The sequence below is a fragment of the Contarinia nasturtii genome, unplaced genomic scaffold (genome assembly GCF_009176525.2).
Source record: "Contarinia nasturtii isolate CC-2019 unplaced genomic scaffold, AAFC_CNas_1.1 Cnas_scaffold_2101, whole genome shotgun sequence".
Taxonomy (NCBI): Eukaryota; Metazoa; Arthropoda; class Insecta; order Diptera; family Cecidomyiidae; genus Contarinia; species Contarinia nasturtii.
The window spans coordinates 2243-17236 of NW_022199431.1; the positions used below are offsets into that span (position 1 = coordinate 2243).

At 33.4% G+C, this 14994-nt stretch overlaps 2 protein-coding genes and 1 pseudogene across 5 annotated transcripts; 1 reads left to right on the plus strand and 2 right to left on the minus strand.

Annotated features, from left to right (window-relative positions):
• Positions 1-1155: 1155 nt before the first annotated feature.
• Positions 1156-1916, plus strand: LOC116347759. The gene is made up of 3 exons (XM_031778478.1): positions 1156-1292; positions 1389-1465; positions 1529-1916. Exons 1-3 carry the CDS (start codon positions 1250-1252, stop codon positions 1763-1765), a joined length of 357 nt encoding a protein of 118 aa, XP_031634338.1. The 5' UTR covers positions 1156-1249; the 3' UTR covers positions 1766-1916.
• Positions 1917-2417: 501 nt separating this feature from the next.
• Positions 2418-10779, minus strand: LOC116347758 (probable multidrug resistance-associated protein lethal(2)03659). Of its 4 annotated transcripts, XM_031778475.1 has the most exons (15): positions 9942-9966; positions 9477-9528; positions 8909-9201; positions 8520-8756; positions 8239-8443; positions 6923-7145; positions 6609-6765; positions 5119-6187; positions 4859-5064; positions 4441-4783; positions 4217-4367; positions 3661-3891; positions 3262-3582; positions 2967-3190; positions 2418-2901 (listed from the first exon to the last, which is right to left on the minus strand). In XM_031778475.1, the coding sequence occupies exons 3-15, from the start codon at positions 8986-8988 to the stop codon at positions 2458-2460; spliced, it is 3891 nt and encodes a 1296-aa protein (XP_031634335.1). In that variant the 5' UTR covers positions 8989-9201; positions 9477-9528; positions 9942-9966; the 3' UTR covers positions 2418-2457. The 4 variants fall into 4 exon arrangements, with proteins under 4 accessions (XP_031634335.1, XP_031634334.1, XP_031634336.1 ...); XM_031778474.1 differs by having other exon boundaries at positions 8909-9725; positions 9909-10779; XM_031778476.1 differs by lacking the exon at positions 9477-9528 and having other exon boundaries at positions 8909-9104; positions 9909-9953.
• A 157-nt stretch (positions 10780-10936) lies between these two features.
• LOC116347757 lies at positions 10937-14961 on the minus strand (annotated as a pseudogene).
• Positions 14962-14994: the final 33 nt, after the last annotated feature.

The window sequence follows — 14994 nt, forward strand, 5'->3', positions numbered from 1 at the left end:
ATATTTTTTTCTTGCAAATAAAATTGCAAAATTGTATAAATTGAATAAGTTTTGCAATAGTAATAACGAAAATAATTAATAGAATTTATAATAAATAAAAAAAATTGAAAAAACACACAAACATTTTATATTATATGATTCTCGTGTTATGAGGTAGCTTTGCCTTGTAGACCATGTAGAGATGGATATGTGGAGAAAATATGTATTTGTCAAACATTCATATCTGTCAACAACGAAAACAACACGAAGAAACAACGTAAACAACACGAAGTGAATATTTTTCTGGTGAACTATCGGTATTATTGTGATTATTGCAAATAAAAAATTAAAAATGTTGTTCTTTTTTTTTCAAAAAATCTTCACGCAAATCTGCGATTGCATCGAGAACTGAACACAAGACATGCTAATTACTTGAATCTAATTTTGTTTTTCTATCGATTTTTTTTTCATCTCTTAGACAAATCATAAATTTACATTGATATTGCGGAAAGACAAATGTGACACCATCAAATTATCATCGGAATATCGAAATCATCGTTATTTAAGTATCGCAGCGAATTTGCGTACAAAATAAAAAGTGAGTTCAGTGAGTTACAAATTTTCCATTTCAAAGGAAATAAATTTCATTCTCGTGAATACCGTGAATATAATTTATTGGATTGCCGGGTTTGCCAATCAAATAGAGAGTTTTTTTTGCTGAAAAAAAGAATAAATTCATATTGGGTGCATTACAAGCGTTGAAAAAAAAATAAATAAATTGGTCATTATTAATGTTATTAATGTCAATTCAATAAATCGAACGTCGAACATCTTTTCCAAACATTTTTTGTTCAGTATTGTTCAGTTTTCACAGAAAGTTCAGCTTAATTCAAGTGTACGAAAAATGAATAGAGAAACGTCAAGTCCCTTCATTTTTGATGAAGTGAAAACACCAATTGGCAAAAAATCGATCGATAATGAAAACACGTTTTTATTGGCAAACATATTTTTTCCTTTTTTTCACTGTGTCAAATGTGTTCGAAAGCAAACATTGCCAAATATTTTTGAGTTCAAAATTGAAATAACTCTATTGTTGAAATAGAGTTGTTTGAATTCCAATACTTTTATTGTTTAAATACTCAATACATCACTTGTTTACATCGAAATATAAAAGCTCATAAGCTGTACCGTTTCAAACTAGTGCAGTTTTACGAATCATTGTAAGCAGAAATTACTTTTAAACCAAGGAACAGTCAGTGTTTGCTTCAAAATGCAATTGAAATTTCGACACTTGTTATCTCTATTCTTCATTGGTAGGTTCAGAGAAAAATAGCTCAAATTACATTGAGACAGTTTTTAGTCAATTTATGTAAAAACAAATGAATTAAATATATTTCAATGTTATTTAGGCATTGTAATGTTGGGGTCTTCGACTGTGCATTGCGAAGATTGGAAGAATTGGATTTGCGGAAAATATAGTGTCAGGGTACGTTATTATCATTATCATAATAATACATCTATTTTATTTTATTTTGTTTGATCAAATTAGGAATTCAAATTATTCAAAGAACAAAAAGACTTTGATAACGCGAAAATCTCAAGGAGTAGTTTGCAACACGTTGGGCAATTTAAGTGCTGTGGCTGCTGCGACGCATTGTTGGTACCAAATGGAAATGGGCAACTGTGCCTGAAATCGATATCTTCAGGTTCATGGGTGCTTACCAATTACAATAAGAATATCCACCAAGTTGTAGGTGAAACTAGCAACACTTGCTGTCCAAACTAAGCTCCAAGGAAATATTTTTGCTCGCATTAGCTCTGACTAATTATATTCTTGTAATGAGGTAAACAGATGTTCAAATGCCTGGAAACAGGTTTTTTGAACTTTGAAACTGATGTTATTGAATGTTTTCAAATAAAAACGCGACCAAATGAAATTATTTTTATTTTCTCTAAAATTTATCTCTTTTATACGGAACTTTAAGTTACTTCAACTTGGAAACCTTGAATGAAACAAAAAACACATTGTCTTGAAAGGAATTAGTCCTCTTTCGATTTGTCCGTATTAGGTCCATATTCATTTGCGAGTAGTATTTAATGAAATTTATCAAATAAAAAGTCAACATTTAGAAGTAAAATTGAAGAGCTTATCAAACATTCAATATTCGTTCGGTGAAGCTTATACGTGTCTTTCGTTTTATTTTTTGAAACATGTGTAACACATGATGTGTTCGAGTTCAAAGTTTTGTTGAAATTGGGTTATTTGAATACCTTTGAATATATTACTCATCTTGCTTACATCGAAGAAAAAAACGTCATCAAGTTTACAAATTATACCGTTTCATTCAATGTGATTTGTAATTTCGAACAATTTCGATATAATCAGTACCGATAAATGTGCATAAATAATAATAAAACGTCCACACCACCATAGAAAGTTTCTTTTAATTCTGATTTATTTAACATACAAAAGGTCATTCATTTATCCATACATTTCTTTTTATAACTTTTCAACGCAATATCTCTCAAATGTTGAGAATGTTCAGTTCCCGTTTCGTTGATAAGTTTCGTCAAGAATCCATTTTCATTTTGAAGTAAACAATGTGCATGATCGAACTCAACGGCATGGCCAGCATCCATGACAAGAATTCGATCGCTATCCATAATTGTGTGAAGTCGATGTCCAATTGTTAACACCGTACAATCATCAAAGTGTTTACGTATTAATTTCTGCAGTGCATTTTCGAAAGTACTATCAAGGCCCTTAGTTGCCTCGTCAAAAATTAAAATTTTGTTTTTTCTCAAAATAGCGCGTGCCAAACAGATCAATGGTCGTTGTCCGGCATTGAAGTTGCACTCATCGTCCTGAACTTTAGTGTATAATCCATTCGAAAATGCTGAGATTGTGCGCTTTAAATTAATCTGGAATTTAGAGATAGAAATTACGTACACGTTGAGTAAGCTGATAAAAATGTATTCAAATGAACCTGATCAAGTGCATTCCAAAGTTCATCATCCGAATGCTGATTAAATGGATCCAAATTCTGTCGAATCGTTCCAGAGAATAGAATCAATTCTTGTGGTATAACAGAGAGGTTTGAACGCAGTCTATTTAATGGAATTTTTGAAATGTCAACCGAATCAATGCTGACACGGCCCGTACTGTACGCCATTCGGAATAATGCTTTTATTATGGAACTTTTGCCAGCACCTAAAAATCGTTTTGGATTTCAATTAAAATGTTATCTTGGAGAATTTATTTTAAGGAAAAAAGAATCGCACCCGTTCGACCGCAAATGGCAATTTTTTCACCGGCTTTAATTTTCAAACTCAAATTGTTCAGCATTTGACTACCATTTTCCGAGTACTTCAACGACACATTGTCAAATTCAATCGAACCACTTTTTGGCCAATCTTCATCTAGTTCATTATTCGATTCATGGATTTTATTGTTTTCTGCTTTCAAATCTGTATATTCTTTGATTCGTTCGAATGAAATCATATTATTTTCCAATTCAGCCGTTTGTTTCACACCCATTTGTCCTAACGATATTAAGCCCAATATTTGTGTGATGGCTAATCCAACATTTCCTCCACTGATTTCTGCAAATAATTTTGAGATTGTTTCATTTTTGTTCCGCACTAATTTTTTTCAAAAAAAAAAAATCGAAAAAACTGCACCTTTTTCAAACACCATAAATATCACAATTGCGGCGGTCATATAGAACACATTAACAAGTTCCAACCAAAAAGTGATCGCCTGTGTCGACGCTTTGTATATATAACTAACGCTGGTATTTTGATCTAGAAGGGAATTGAATTCGTTGATCAAAGTAAATTCCGATTTCGTTGCATGAATCGTATTCAAGCCATTGATTGTTGCGTTTGTATGGTTTATGATTGCACTTCTTCCTATTTGGGATTTTGGAAAACGAAAAAACATATTAGTACGTAACGTACTTTCCATACCGAGTCCAGTCTCACAAAAATGAGAGCCTTCTATTCGGGGTCAAATCTAGGGAGGAGACACGGGCTTTAGTATTGCTAATTTTTCCTAATTTTTTTAGTAAATCGCATATAATATGTACATTTACATGACAGGACCCAATAAGTCCTAATTTTTCTTAGTTCCTCCCCTAACGTCAAATACTATGAGACTTTTTGCAAGGGATCCCACTCAAACCCCCCCACCACCCATTACTGTTTAAAAGTGACATCTTGATTCATTGTAATTTACCAAGTGCATCAATACGCCTAAAACATCGAGCTGAAGAAATGTATATGCGTCGAATAGCGTAAAATGCTAAACTTAGTACAAATGTAACCACCACTAGCCAAATGTTTGTCTTCGACACCAGAATCAATGACATTGTGCATTGAAGAAAGTACTGAAAATGTGAAAAAAGAGCAGAGCTTTTGAAAAACGTAATTATTCCGTCATTTTACAAAATGGATTTTTACCTTTATCAAATCATATAAAATCGTTGCCAAAGAGTAATCCGTCCCGTAAAGATCTTTGGAAAATCGATTGATAATTCGTCCCGAAGGGTTCACATTGAAAAAATACATTTGGGCTTGAACAACAGCGTGTAACATTTTGTCATGGATTCGACGCGATGCCCTTAGACAAAGCATGTAAATAGACATCGCTTGTTGAAACACTAAATATATAACGATTACACTTAAAAAGGTGTAAACGTAAAGATAATTTTCACGATCACTTTCAATGGATGCATTTCCAACATTGATAGCACTATCGGTTGATGAAATATTTTGAGTAGTCAATTCAACTTCCCAGTCTACCCTGAAAAAATAAATCGTCCAATTTGTTAAAGAGTTTAAGTGAAATAATATAAAGAAGAAAAAATCTAGTCCCAACCATTTCGAAATAAAAACATCGATAGCACTGACTGAAAGTTGCCCAATGATGAACATGGCTATAACAACAGCCCAAAGAATTGAGCTTTCGGCAGACTGTAAATATGATTTGTAGATGTTTCTATTGACCGCTCCCGTTGATTGATGTTCTTTTCGGCAATTTAGCTGTTCGGCATATGCTTTTTCGATGATTGATGAATTGCTAGTCTGGAAACAAAACATTCATTTAGTAGCGAAAATTCGTATAGTAAACCGCACTACCTTTTTCAAAATCATTTTCTTTTGTTTCGTCTTCGTTGGGTTTTCCTCATTTTTATTAATCGAATGTTGTTTTTGATATTTAATTTTTCCGTCATTCATAAAAATGGTGCGATTCGATGCTTTTATGAATTGTTCCTGATGTGTGATCAGAACGCGAATTTTATCGTGCAAAAATCCTTTGATGCAATGATTAAAAATGTGTTTTCCAACTACAGCATCAATAGCTGACAATGGATCATCCAATAAATAAATATCTGCTTGCCGATAAATTGCCCTTGCCAATGAAATTCGTGCTTTTTGTCCACCACTCAGACACGTCCCCGATTCACCTACCATTGTCAAATCTCCAGCGCTCATTAGCTGTATATCTTGTTCTAGGCCACATATTCGAACCACTTCATGGTATCGCTCTTGATTGTACGGTTCGGTAAATAGGATATTTTGACGTAAAGTTCCATCAAAAAGCCAAGGTTCTTGTGATGCATAGCTAACCACTCCATTCACCGTAATTTCCCCGCTACTAATTTCAAGTTCTCGTAAAATGACGTTCAAAATCGTCGACTTTCCCGAGGCAACCGGACCGGTGACTGTGACCAATTCATTTGAATTTATTTGAAAAGTGATGTCTTTTATTTGATTTTCACTGCCCCATTCAGCGGTTACATTTTTAAATGAAATACATTTATTTTGTGTAGTTTCGCTAAAATTCACAATTTTTCGTGGGAGTACTTTTGGTGAAAATGTTTTGTTATCTGGACAAAAACCGAAATTTATTATTCCGTCGCTTTCTGTTGGTTTTCCCTCTGGAAGAAGAAGGAATTCTTCAATACGCTTGATTGACACGAGACATTCACCAGTGTATGTCATGGCTACCGACCATGAAAGAAGCATTGAATCGTACAGAAAATTAAAGCATTTTGTCACCACAAACACCTGACGCGGCGTGAAAATGTTTCCGAACAGAACGTACGAAGCCAGAGTTAAAAATACTGAAAGTCGCGAAATTACCCAAAAAGTACATTGAATGCTACGAATGATGAAGATCCAGCGCATTGCATTCAGCTCTTTCCTGAAGGTTAGAAAAATAATTTGAATGAATAAAACTAACCAGCTAACGACAAAGGTGCTGACGAGGCTTTCTTCGCTAAAATAGTCGGAACCTTAAAAATATTTTTCGGGATCCTAGAATTTTCGGGAGGTTTTTAAAATGAAAATCATTCGATTTGCTAGAGACATTGGCTCTTCCAAGGTATGGATCTTTCCAAAGATTCTCTACACAATTTCGCCATCACCCCCCTCAAAAAAAATGCCCGTCAACACCTATGAAGTGACGACACGTTCGACTGCGAAATATTTACTTATCATTTATGTACAACAAATAGTCTCCAATTTGCCCCTAGTTTTGACTTCGCGTTGTTTTTTTGAATTTATTCTTAAGTCTTAAGTATATCATGCTAGATATCATGCATGAGCAAAAAAAAAATACTTACTTTCTGATGTGTTCAATAATATTGACCAACGGCGTTTCCCATGCATACATTTTGATCGTTTCTATACCTTGGATAATTTCGTTCAAAAAACAAATCCGAGAATCACTTTGTTTTACAAAATTATACCGATATTTCGCCATCATTTCCCCCATTATTGCTACCAAAATGAATCGATAAAATTAAAATATCAATTGAATATATCGAGAAGAGAGTATGTTATTCAGCACTTATGGCTGAGTAATGTCTGAATAAAAACATAATCTCCTCTCGATATTTTCAATAGATATAATAATTATGCAAATTAGGTAGCTCACCTTGAAATGGAATCCAGCATAAAATGAAAACAACCCCTATTAAGCCATAGTAGCCAATCTCACTGTAGAGCACAAATCCAAAGAAAATCACTTCAATCGGTCCTTTCCACAAATAATGAAGCAACATAAATACATAATCAAATCGATATGTGTCGTATTCCAGTAAATTTATAACTGTTCCATTTAGAAGATTGATCGATGATGATTTTTTCATTTTAATGACCTGCAAAATGGAAGGTATAACATTCCATTCATAATCTTGAACCGAAGCCTGATCATGCCCGTAGCTAACAACACCTCTAATGCGTATTCCGAGTACTAATTGACGTTTGTGACAATATGGCCGTCACGGTTTGGAAAATTCATAATGAATCGATTAAACTGCGTTAAACTGTTAAAATAAAACAGAAATAAATAGATTTTAATTTTTTACATTTTTGAAAATAATTTTTTTTTGTTTTTTAATTTTGTGAGATTTTCTGTCCACAATATTCAAAAATATTAAATCAATAAAAATGAATTGGTTGACATAACCTCACTTTCGTGTCACAATCGTGATAAACCGATTAAATAATTATTAAAACAGTAGAAATAAAAATATTTTAATGTTTTACATTTTTAAAAATAAAAATTGTTTGTTTTTTTTTGTAGTTTCCGGTAGTTTCGTGAGATTTACTGCACAATATTCAAAAATATTAAATTAATAAAAAATGAAGTGGTTGACATAACCTCACTTTCGTTTTAATAATTATTTGATCGGTTTATCACGATTGTGACACAAAAGTGAGGTTATGTCAACCAATTCATTTTTATTAATTTAATATTTTTGAATATTGTGTACAGAAAATCTCAAAAAATTAAAAAAACAAAAGATTTTTCATTTTCAAAAATGTAAAAAATTAAAATCTATTTATTTCTACTGTTTTAATAATTATTTAATCGGTTTATCACGATTGTGACACAAAAGTGAGGTTATGTCAACCAATTCATTTTAATTAATTTGATATTTTTGAATATTTTGGACAGAAAATCTCACAAAATTAAAAAAACAAAAGATTTTTTATTTTCAAAAATGTAAAAAATTAAAATCTATTTATTTTTACTGTTTTATTTTAACAGTTTAAGGCAGTTTAATCGATTCATTATGATTTTGCCAAACCGTGATGGTCATATTGTTACAAACGTCGATTAGTACTCGGAATACACATTAGAGGTGTTGTTAGTTACAAGGTTTATATAGGAAATCTTATACCATGATCGGGCTTCGTCTTGAACATATATTTTAAAACGTAAGTTTGAAAATACGGAAATATTACCTTATTATAGATCATCGATGCGAAAGTAACGCGCATTTGCATGCCTTTTTGAAATGCGTACATTTGAAATGGATTTGTGAGAGAACTCGATGTAAATGCACACATAATCAGTGCAAAGGCATACCAAACTGCCATTGTGTTTGATTCGGTGTTTGAGTTCGAAAAGTGAGTCACCAAACCTCCAAGAGCAAAAGACTGCGTTATTCTATTGAGGAAGTGAATCGTTTTATTTGGTCGAGGTGGAAGGTATTAAAAATTCAAATAGAAAAATTTAATCGAACCTAAGAAACATATCGATCATAGAGTAAATAAAACTAATACCGATGAATTTTGACATGTATAGTTTCCAGATGATATTTTTGATTCGTGGATTTCTTTTTCCATGATTTGTCTCCTCTTCCCAGCATTCAATGCAGTTTTGCGTTAGTTTAACAGAGTCATTTGATTTCAAATTTGCATAAATGTCATTTGCATCAAGAGATTTGTTTAAGCCCAATTTAAACAAATCCTTTAACCACCTGAAGAAATAGTTATAATAATTAATTTTGTGGGAAATCATTCAACACGACAAAATCACAGTTGAGGCTGGTTTCAATCATAATTTATTATTTTATTTTAAAAAAAAACCGAATTTCTAATGAAGAACAGAAATCTAAAAATATGCAATTACCAAAATGACCAGCGTTTAAAAGTCGATGCATTTTCATACGGATGGGGTATACTTGCAGTTCCTTTGTTTATCACGTTCATCTTTTCGTTCACATTTACGTTTAGAGAATTTGAGTTTTTGACCCCGTTCACATAAAGTGATTCAGATTAAGCACTATTTATACGCACTTAGTTTACTTTCTAGGTCTATGACAAAACTAATGGAAATTTTCGCTTTGACATAGAAATAAATAACAAAACTAACTTGGCCCAAATCTATGATTTTTATGATTCAATATTTACTATTCATTAAACCTTGAACGATAAGATAAAAAAAGAAGCAGTATCATTGATTACTTTTCATCCACACCTAGTGTAGGAAAGGTATTGTATTAGTCCAAAAAATTAAAGTCACCCCAAATTTTGGGGTCCAAAACATGTTTTCTATGCATATTTCATGTAGAAAACACGATTAGAAGCGATTTTGAGGCATATTAATGTTACTCGCTGTGTGTGATGTCCGGCGTATCCGCAAAATTTTTATATTTTGCACCATAGCCCATCTCACAGAAAAGATATTCTGAACTTACTTGGGATGGGGACTGCGAGGAGTACATCTGGTCAAATTTTGAGCGACATTGGCTGATCAGTGTAAAGTGAGGGACCGGAAAACCAAATTAGATGTTAACTTTGAGATACGAATAATTTTTAAAATACTTTTCAATTTTTTACACAAAAATCTGCAAAAATGTTGATTTTTGTATGGGAGCCATGCCTTTATGGTATCGTAACAACGTGAAACTTTTCACATGTTATTTCTTTTCACAAAAAATAATATTCTGAAAGTTTTAAAAATTTGAATGCAACTTAGGGGTACTTTCCATACAAAATTTTCGTTTTGAGCTAAAAATCAAAAATGTTGTATGGGAGTAACCCTTCTTTTTATTTGAAATTTCTTCAAACTTGGTGAGATTATAAATTTTGGTGAGAAAATAAGATTTACAAATTTTCATTGTGCTTACAACAAACGGTCTGAATAAATCTAATGATCTAACTTTTATTATTTCAACACCATCTTTATTTAACGTACAATTCGCTGGCTTAATCTACTTGCTTAGCTTCCCGAGTACGACTGACTTACATTGGCTTATGTTGGTCTTTTATACAGATTCAAATTTGGTTATCGAACTGACAGATTGGTCAATCTAATACGGTATGCCATCCAACAAGCTGCATCCGGGTTATACCTAAATTTGGTGAATGATAGCGATAATGGCTGTCCAAAATGAATGTCAAGGTGACGTTGTGCCACCGCTCTCTATAAATAGATCTGCTGAATAATGTATGATTTTATGTGGTGGTGTGACTTTCTAATTATAAATTCAAACATTTTTTGCATTTTGTTGATCGGATTTCTTCTATCCATAGAAATACCATTTTTTACCATAACAGCGCATTCGATAGAAACTTAATTAAAAATTTGATTTTATTAGATGATTTGATATAGGTTGATTTAGTGACATTTCATTACCGGTGTAAAATTTCGATTTCCATGCCGAAAATTTAGCTTGCGTAAGTAAGCCTCTTTATTACATAAGACATCACGTATGACTTGATTTATCAAGAAATGGGCCTCGCATACGCTTCTCATTTGATTAAGTTCAGTTTTTTTTATTCGGTTATTTTTTTCAATCAACAAAGTGTCAATTGCCCGTATAAAGTTTACAGCCTGCCAAATCTGGCACAAATTACGTATAATTATTTGATTTAAATGAAATTGTATAAAGAAAAAACTTTGTATTTGATACAGTTTTATAAGTAACTTCGATTGAGTAGATCCAATTAACCGAAGTTAAATCTAGCAATGCGTGTTTCATTTTTCAAAAAAAAAATGTCAACAAACATGTTTGAATCGACAGTTATTTGAACTTGCTAACAATCACAATCGCATACTTCCAATACAAGTGCTGACACAATGACAGTATGTATTACCAAATTGATATTCCACTGAATTTATTACTGTCTCATTTTAAATGGGCCATTTAGACGATTGATCAATGACCTTGATCCACTTAAACAAACACCAATTCTGCGTAAAATTGTATTGCGTTTATATTTGACCTAATTTGAAGCATATTAGGTGTTATAAACTTACGAAAACGGAACTTATAGTAAACTGAACTATCGAATATAGTAAATGTGCTAATGTTTATCGAAAATGTTTGTTTAGTCGTACAATTTGGAATGCTTGAATTTTTCTTTAGCCATTGAATATAAACGATCATATTCTTGTTGTCCAAGTGCTTCGACCATTTTTCGGAATATTCCATCTTTGTTTTGCATCAACAAGTGGGGCGCATCGAATTCAACGGCTGCTCCAGCATCCATAACTAATACGCGATCCGAATCAATAACTGTGTTGAGTCTATGAGCCACGGTCAACACCGTTGAATTAATGAATTTCTCTCGTATTGTCTTCTGAATTACTTCATCCGTTCTAAAGTAGTACGATTGCATTTCAAATTATGTTGAAAACTTATCGAATAAAATGAGGAAATGCTTGAAAGAATCTTACCGAAGGTCAACATTTGCCGTTGCTTCGTCAAGAATTATGATGCGATTCTTTCTCAAAATGGCACGAGCCAAGCATAGAAGTTGTTTTTGGCCAACGCTAAAATTCTGTCCATGAGCCAGAACGGGCATTTGCAATCCATTATTCTTCGATACGAATTCTTTGAGCTCAACATCATCAAGAGCCTTCCAAACGTCATCGTCCGAATATTCTTCGAACGGATCTAAATTTCTACCAAAGAAATGTTATCTTTTGAACATGTTTTGTCTTTATTTTTCTGAAATTACCTCCGCAGGGTGCCTGAGAAAAGAGTTGGTTCTTGTGGTATAATTGATATTCTCGATCGCAGCACATTCAAATCGATCGCAGACGTGTTGACATCGTCAATGATAATATCGCCATCGACTATTGCCAATCGGAAAATCGAACTGATCAACGAAGACTTTCCAGCTCCCGTTCGTCCAACAACACTGATTTTTTCTTTGGGCTTGACCGTAAATGATAATCCATGTAAGACTGGTTTATCATCAGTCGAATATTGATAAAACACATCTTTGAATTCAATTTTTCCTTCTAATGGCCACTCTGGTGACAACTTTTGTGGTATTTCTGGCTGTTTTTCAGCCTCTAGCTGACTATATTCCAATACACGTTCAACCGACGTTAAATGATTTGCAACATTTGCACCTATGATGAAAAAATTACTATATAACACACAAATCCAAGTGAAGACCAATCATTTTGTCAAGATACTTTCTTAATCTTACGGTATATTGCAACAATCCTGTTAAAGTGAGTATTTGGGTAATAGTCAGACCGACACGATCACCAGTTGCTCCTATGAAACCAAAAAAAACCCAAATCAAATCAACTAATTTTCAAATGGGCAATTGTGAACAAACCTTCATTTACTGCCAGAAATACATAAATGACAACACCAATGAAAAGGCATACCATCATATCCAAAGCCATTCCAAATCCATACGATGTACCCAAAAACATATAACAAGCGCCCGAATTTAAATTTTGATGCCTCTCGAACTCATCTCGCAAGATCTGTTCGGCTTGAAATGCTCGAACTGTTGCCAATCCTTCTATAGTTGCCGAAAGGTGGGTGAATACCGGAGAGTTGGCTGCAAACAACAATTTAAAGTAATACTTTCGAATGGTTAAAATATTATTCTATTTCACTAACTTATTCCTTCTAAATGTTTGATATTTGTGGAACATTTGACATATATTTTACGAAGAACGAAGAATACACTTCCCATTACAAGAATCACGACCAAGAGTTTAATATCCGTATAAATAGTAACTGTGATGACACCAAGCACAGTAAAAACCAATTGAGATGCTGCTAGCAAAGTTTTTGGTAACATTTCATCGATGGTTCCCATATCTTTTGTAAATCTATTCATAATGCGGCCCACCGGATTCACATCAAAAAACTTCATTTTCGTCGCAATCAATCCATGGAATATTGTGTCGTGCAAATTCTGTGATGCTCTCATACATGCTACAGAGTATACAATGGATCCGATCGTGGCTGATATTATCAATATCGTCATGATTCCACCGTAAATATACACGTATGTTTGAGTAGACCATGTAATGTCATTGCCCATAAATGTTTGATTGAGTGAAACATTCGGATTCAGTTGATGAGTTTTACTTTCCTCGTTTCTTATCCTGAAACGAAAATCGAAAGTTTTTAATAATAACAATAATTATTTATTAAAATAATCAATTACCAATATGAAACCCAAACATCTGCTGTGCTAGCAAAAGTTTGAGTTATCACAAACAAAGCACATAAGAGAATTGGAACACCGGTAATATTTGATGATTTAAGATACTTTTGAAGAATTGATCCCTTGATTCTTCCCTTCGATGACGCTTCTAATTCAATCAGTTTATTCTTTTCTTCGGGATTCGTGTGATTTTCATCGATCTTCTCATTTGAAGACAACAATCCATTTCATTTTTTTGTGGATTCTTTCTATCGTTTTCTTTATTTATTTGTTCGTTTTCGTTCTTAATATGGGCAAAATCAACTCCATTTTTCAAAACTGTGTCATAATCTCCTTGAGTTTCGATTTTTCCCTGCCAAAAATGGAGAGTAATTAATTTAATTTAATTGTCAGGGATTGTTGCTATGATGAGGAGGAGAAACGGTGAGGAGGAAAGATTTTTTGGCCAAAAACTCTGGTTAAAAACATTGTGATTGAGGAGGAGCGACCTCCTCCTCATTCTTATCTTCACTGTTCCTCCTCAGAAGAAGAAAAATCCCTGAAAAATGTAAAAAAACTTGAAATTACGTCTTTCAAAACAACAATCCAGTCCGCCTCTTTCATGAAATGCAATTGATGTGTAATTAAGATCCGAGTAGCACTTTGTTGTGCCAAATATCCATTTGAGCCAATACACTTGCGAAACAAATGAGATTGAACGTGAGTGTCTACCGCGCTCAATGGATCATCGATGAGATAGATATTGGCTTTGCGGTACATTGCTCGGGCCAAACTGAAATTGAACCATAAATCACTTTTACTAGATTATTAAAAAGGATGCTCTTACTTAATTCTCGCTTTTTGTCCACCCGAGAGTCCGGCCCCGTTTTCACCAACCAATGTCATGTCGCCATCACTGAACTGCTTGAAATCTTTACATAAATCAGCGCACTCTATCACCTCATCGTATCGCTTACGATCCATCGGATGACCAAAAGTAATATTTTGTCGAATCGTTGATGTGAAGGTCCAGCTAACTTGGCTTGAATAAGACACCGTGCCATTGATTCCCATTGTTCCATGTATCAAAGGTAATTCTTTCAATAAAACTTGCATAAGTGTTGATTTACCTGCTCCTACTGAACCAACGACGAAAACCAATTTTCCTTTCGGCACTTCCAAATTGATCTCAATCAATCTAAACAGTTTGTATTCGCTTGTTTTTGCTTCATCGTCATTACATTTCCGCACACTTAGTGTAGGAAAGGTGTTTTGTTTTGAACCAATGTTTGAGGAGTCGATTTCAACAGCATTCCATTCCGCCGAGACATTTTTCAGTTGAACAGCAACATGGTTTGATTCCAAATATTCGGAACATACAGTCTCTGATTCAATCAACGAATCACTCTTCTCTTCATATTTTAAGAACATTTGTATACGTTTAATCGAAATCAATATTTCACAAATCTCTGAAATTGCTCGAATGAGAAGACTACACATTGTGTTTGAAATTAAATTGAATAAATACACTGATATGAATGTTTTGGACACGGTAATTTCTTCGGCACCATATAGCCAGATAAACGATAGAATCATACAAAAAAGTGCAATTCGTTTGACAAATAGTTCGATTGTTGTATTGAATGTTTGAATATAGAGATTTTTCAGGACCACTTTCAGTTCGAGACGTCGAGTTGCGACTATTTGACCTTCAAATAGTTTTTCCCATCCACACAGTTTGATCACTTGAATACCTGATACAATTTCATCCATAAATCGAACGCGTTCATCTGTTCGCAGAGCAGT

What these genes read in the sequence shown, in the direction of transcription:
- LOC116347758 (XM_031778474.1), bottom strand. Translation starts at nt 8,988, where the DNA reads ATGAACGTGATAAACAAAGGAACTGCAAGTATACCCCATCCGTATGAA. An exon ending in TTTAAACGCTGGTCATTTTG is followed by an intron (nt 8,757 to 8,908) that starts GTAATTGCATAT and finishes CTATTTCTTCAG; the next exon opens with GTGGTTAAAGGATTTGTTTA. An exon ending in TGCCATTTGCGGTCGAACGG is followed by an intron (nt 3,191 to 3,261) that starts GTGCGATTCTTT and finishes AACGATTTTTAG; the next exon opens with GTGCTGGCAAAAGTTCCATA.
- LOC116347759 (XM_031778478.1), top strand. Translation starts at nt 1,250, where the DNA reads ATGCAATTGAAATTTCGACACTTGTTATCTCTATTCTTCATTG. An exon ending in GTTATCTCTATTCTTCATTG is followed by an intron (nt 1,293 to 1,388) that starts GTAGGTTCAGAG and finishes AATGTTATTTAG; the next exon opens with GCATTGTAATGTTGGGGTCT. An exon ending in GCGGAAAATATAGTGTCAGG is followed by an intron (nt 1,466 to 1,528) that starts GTACGTTATTAT and finishes TGATCAAATTAG; the next exon opens with GAATTCAAATTATTCAAAGA.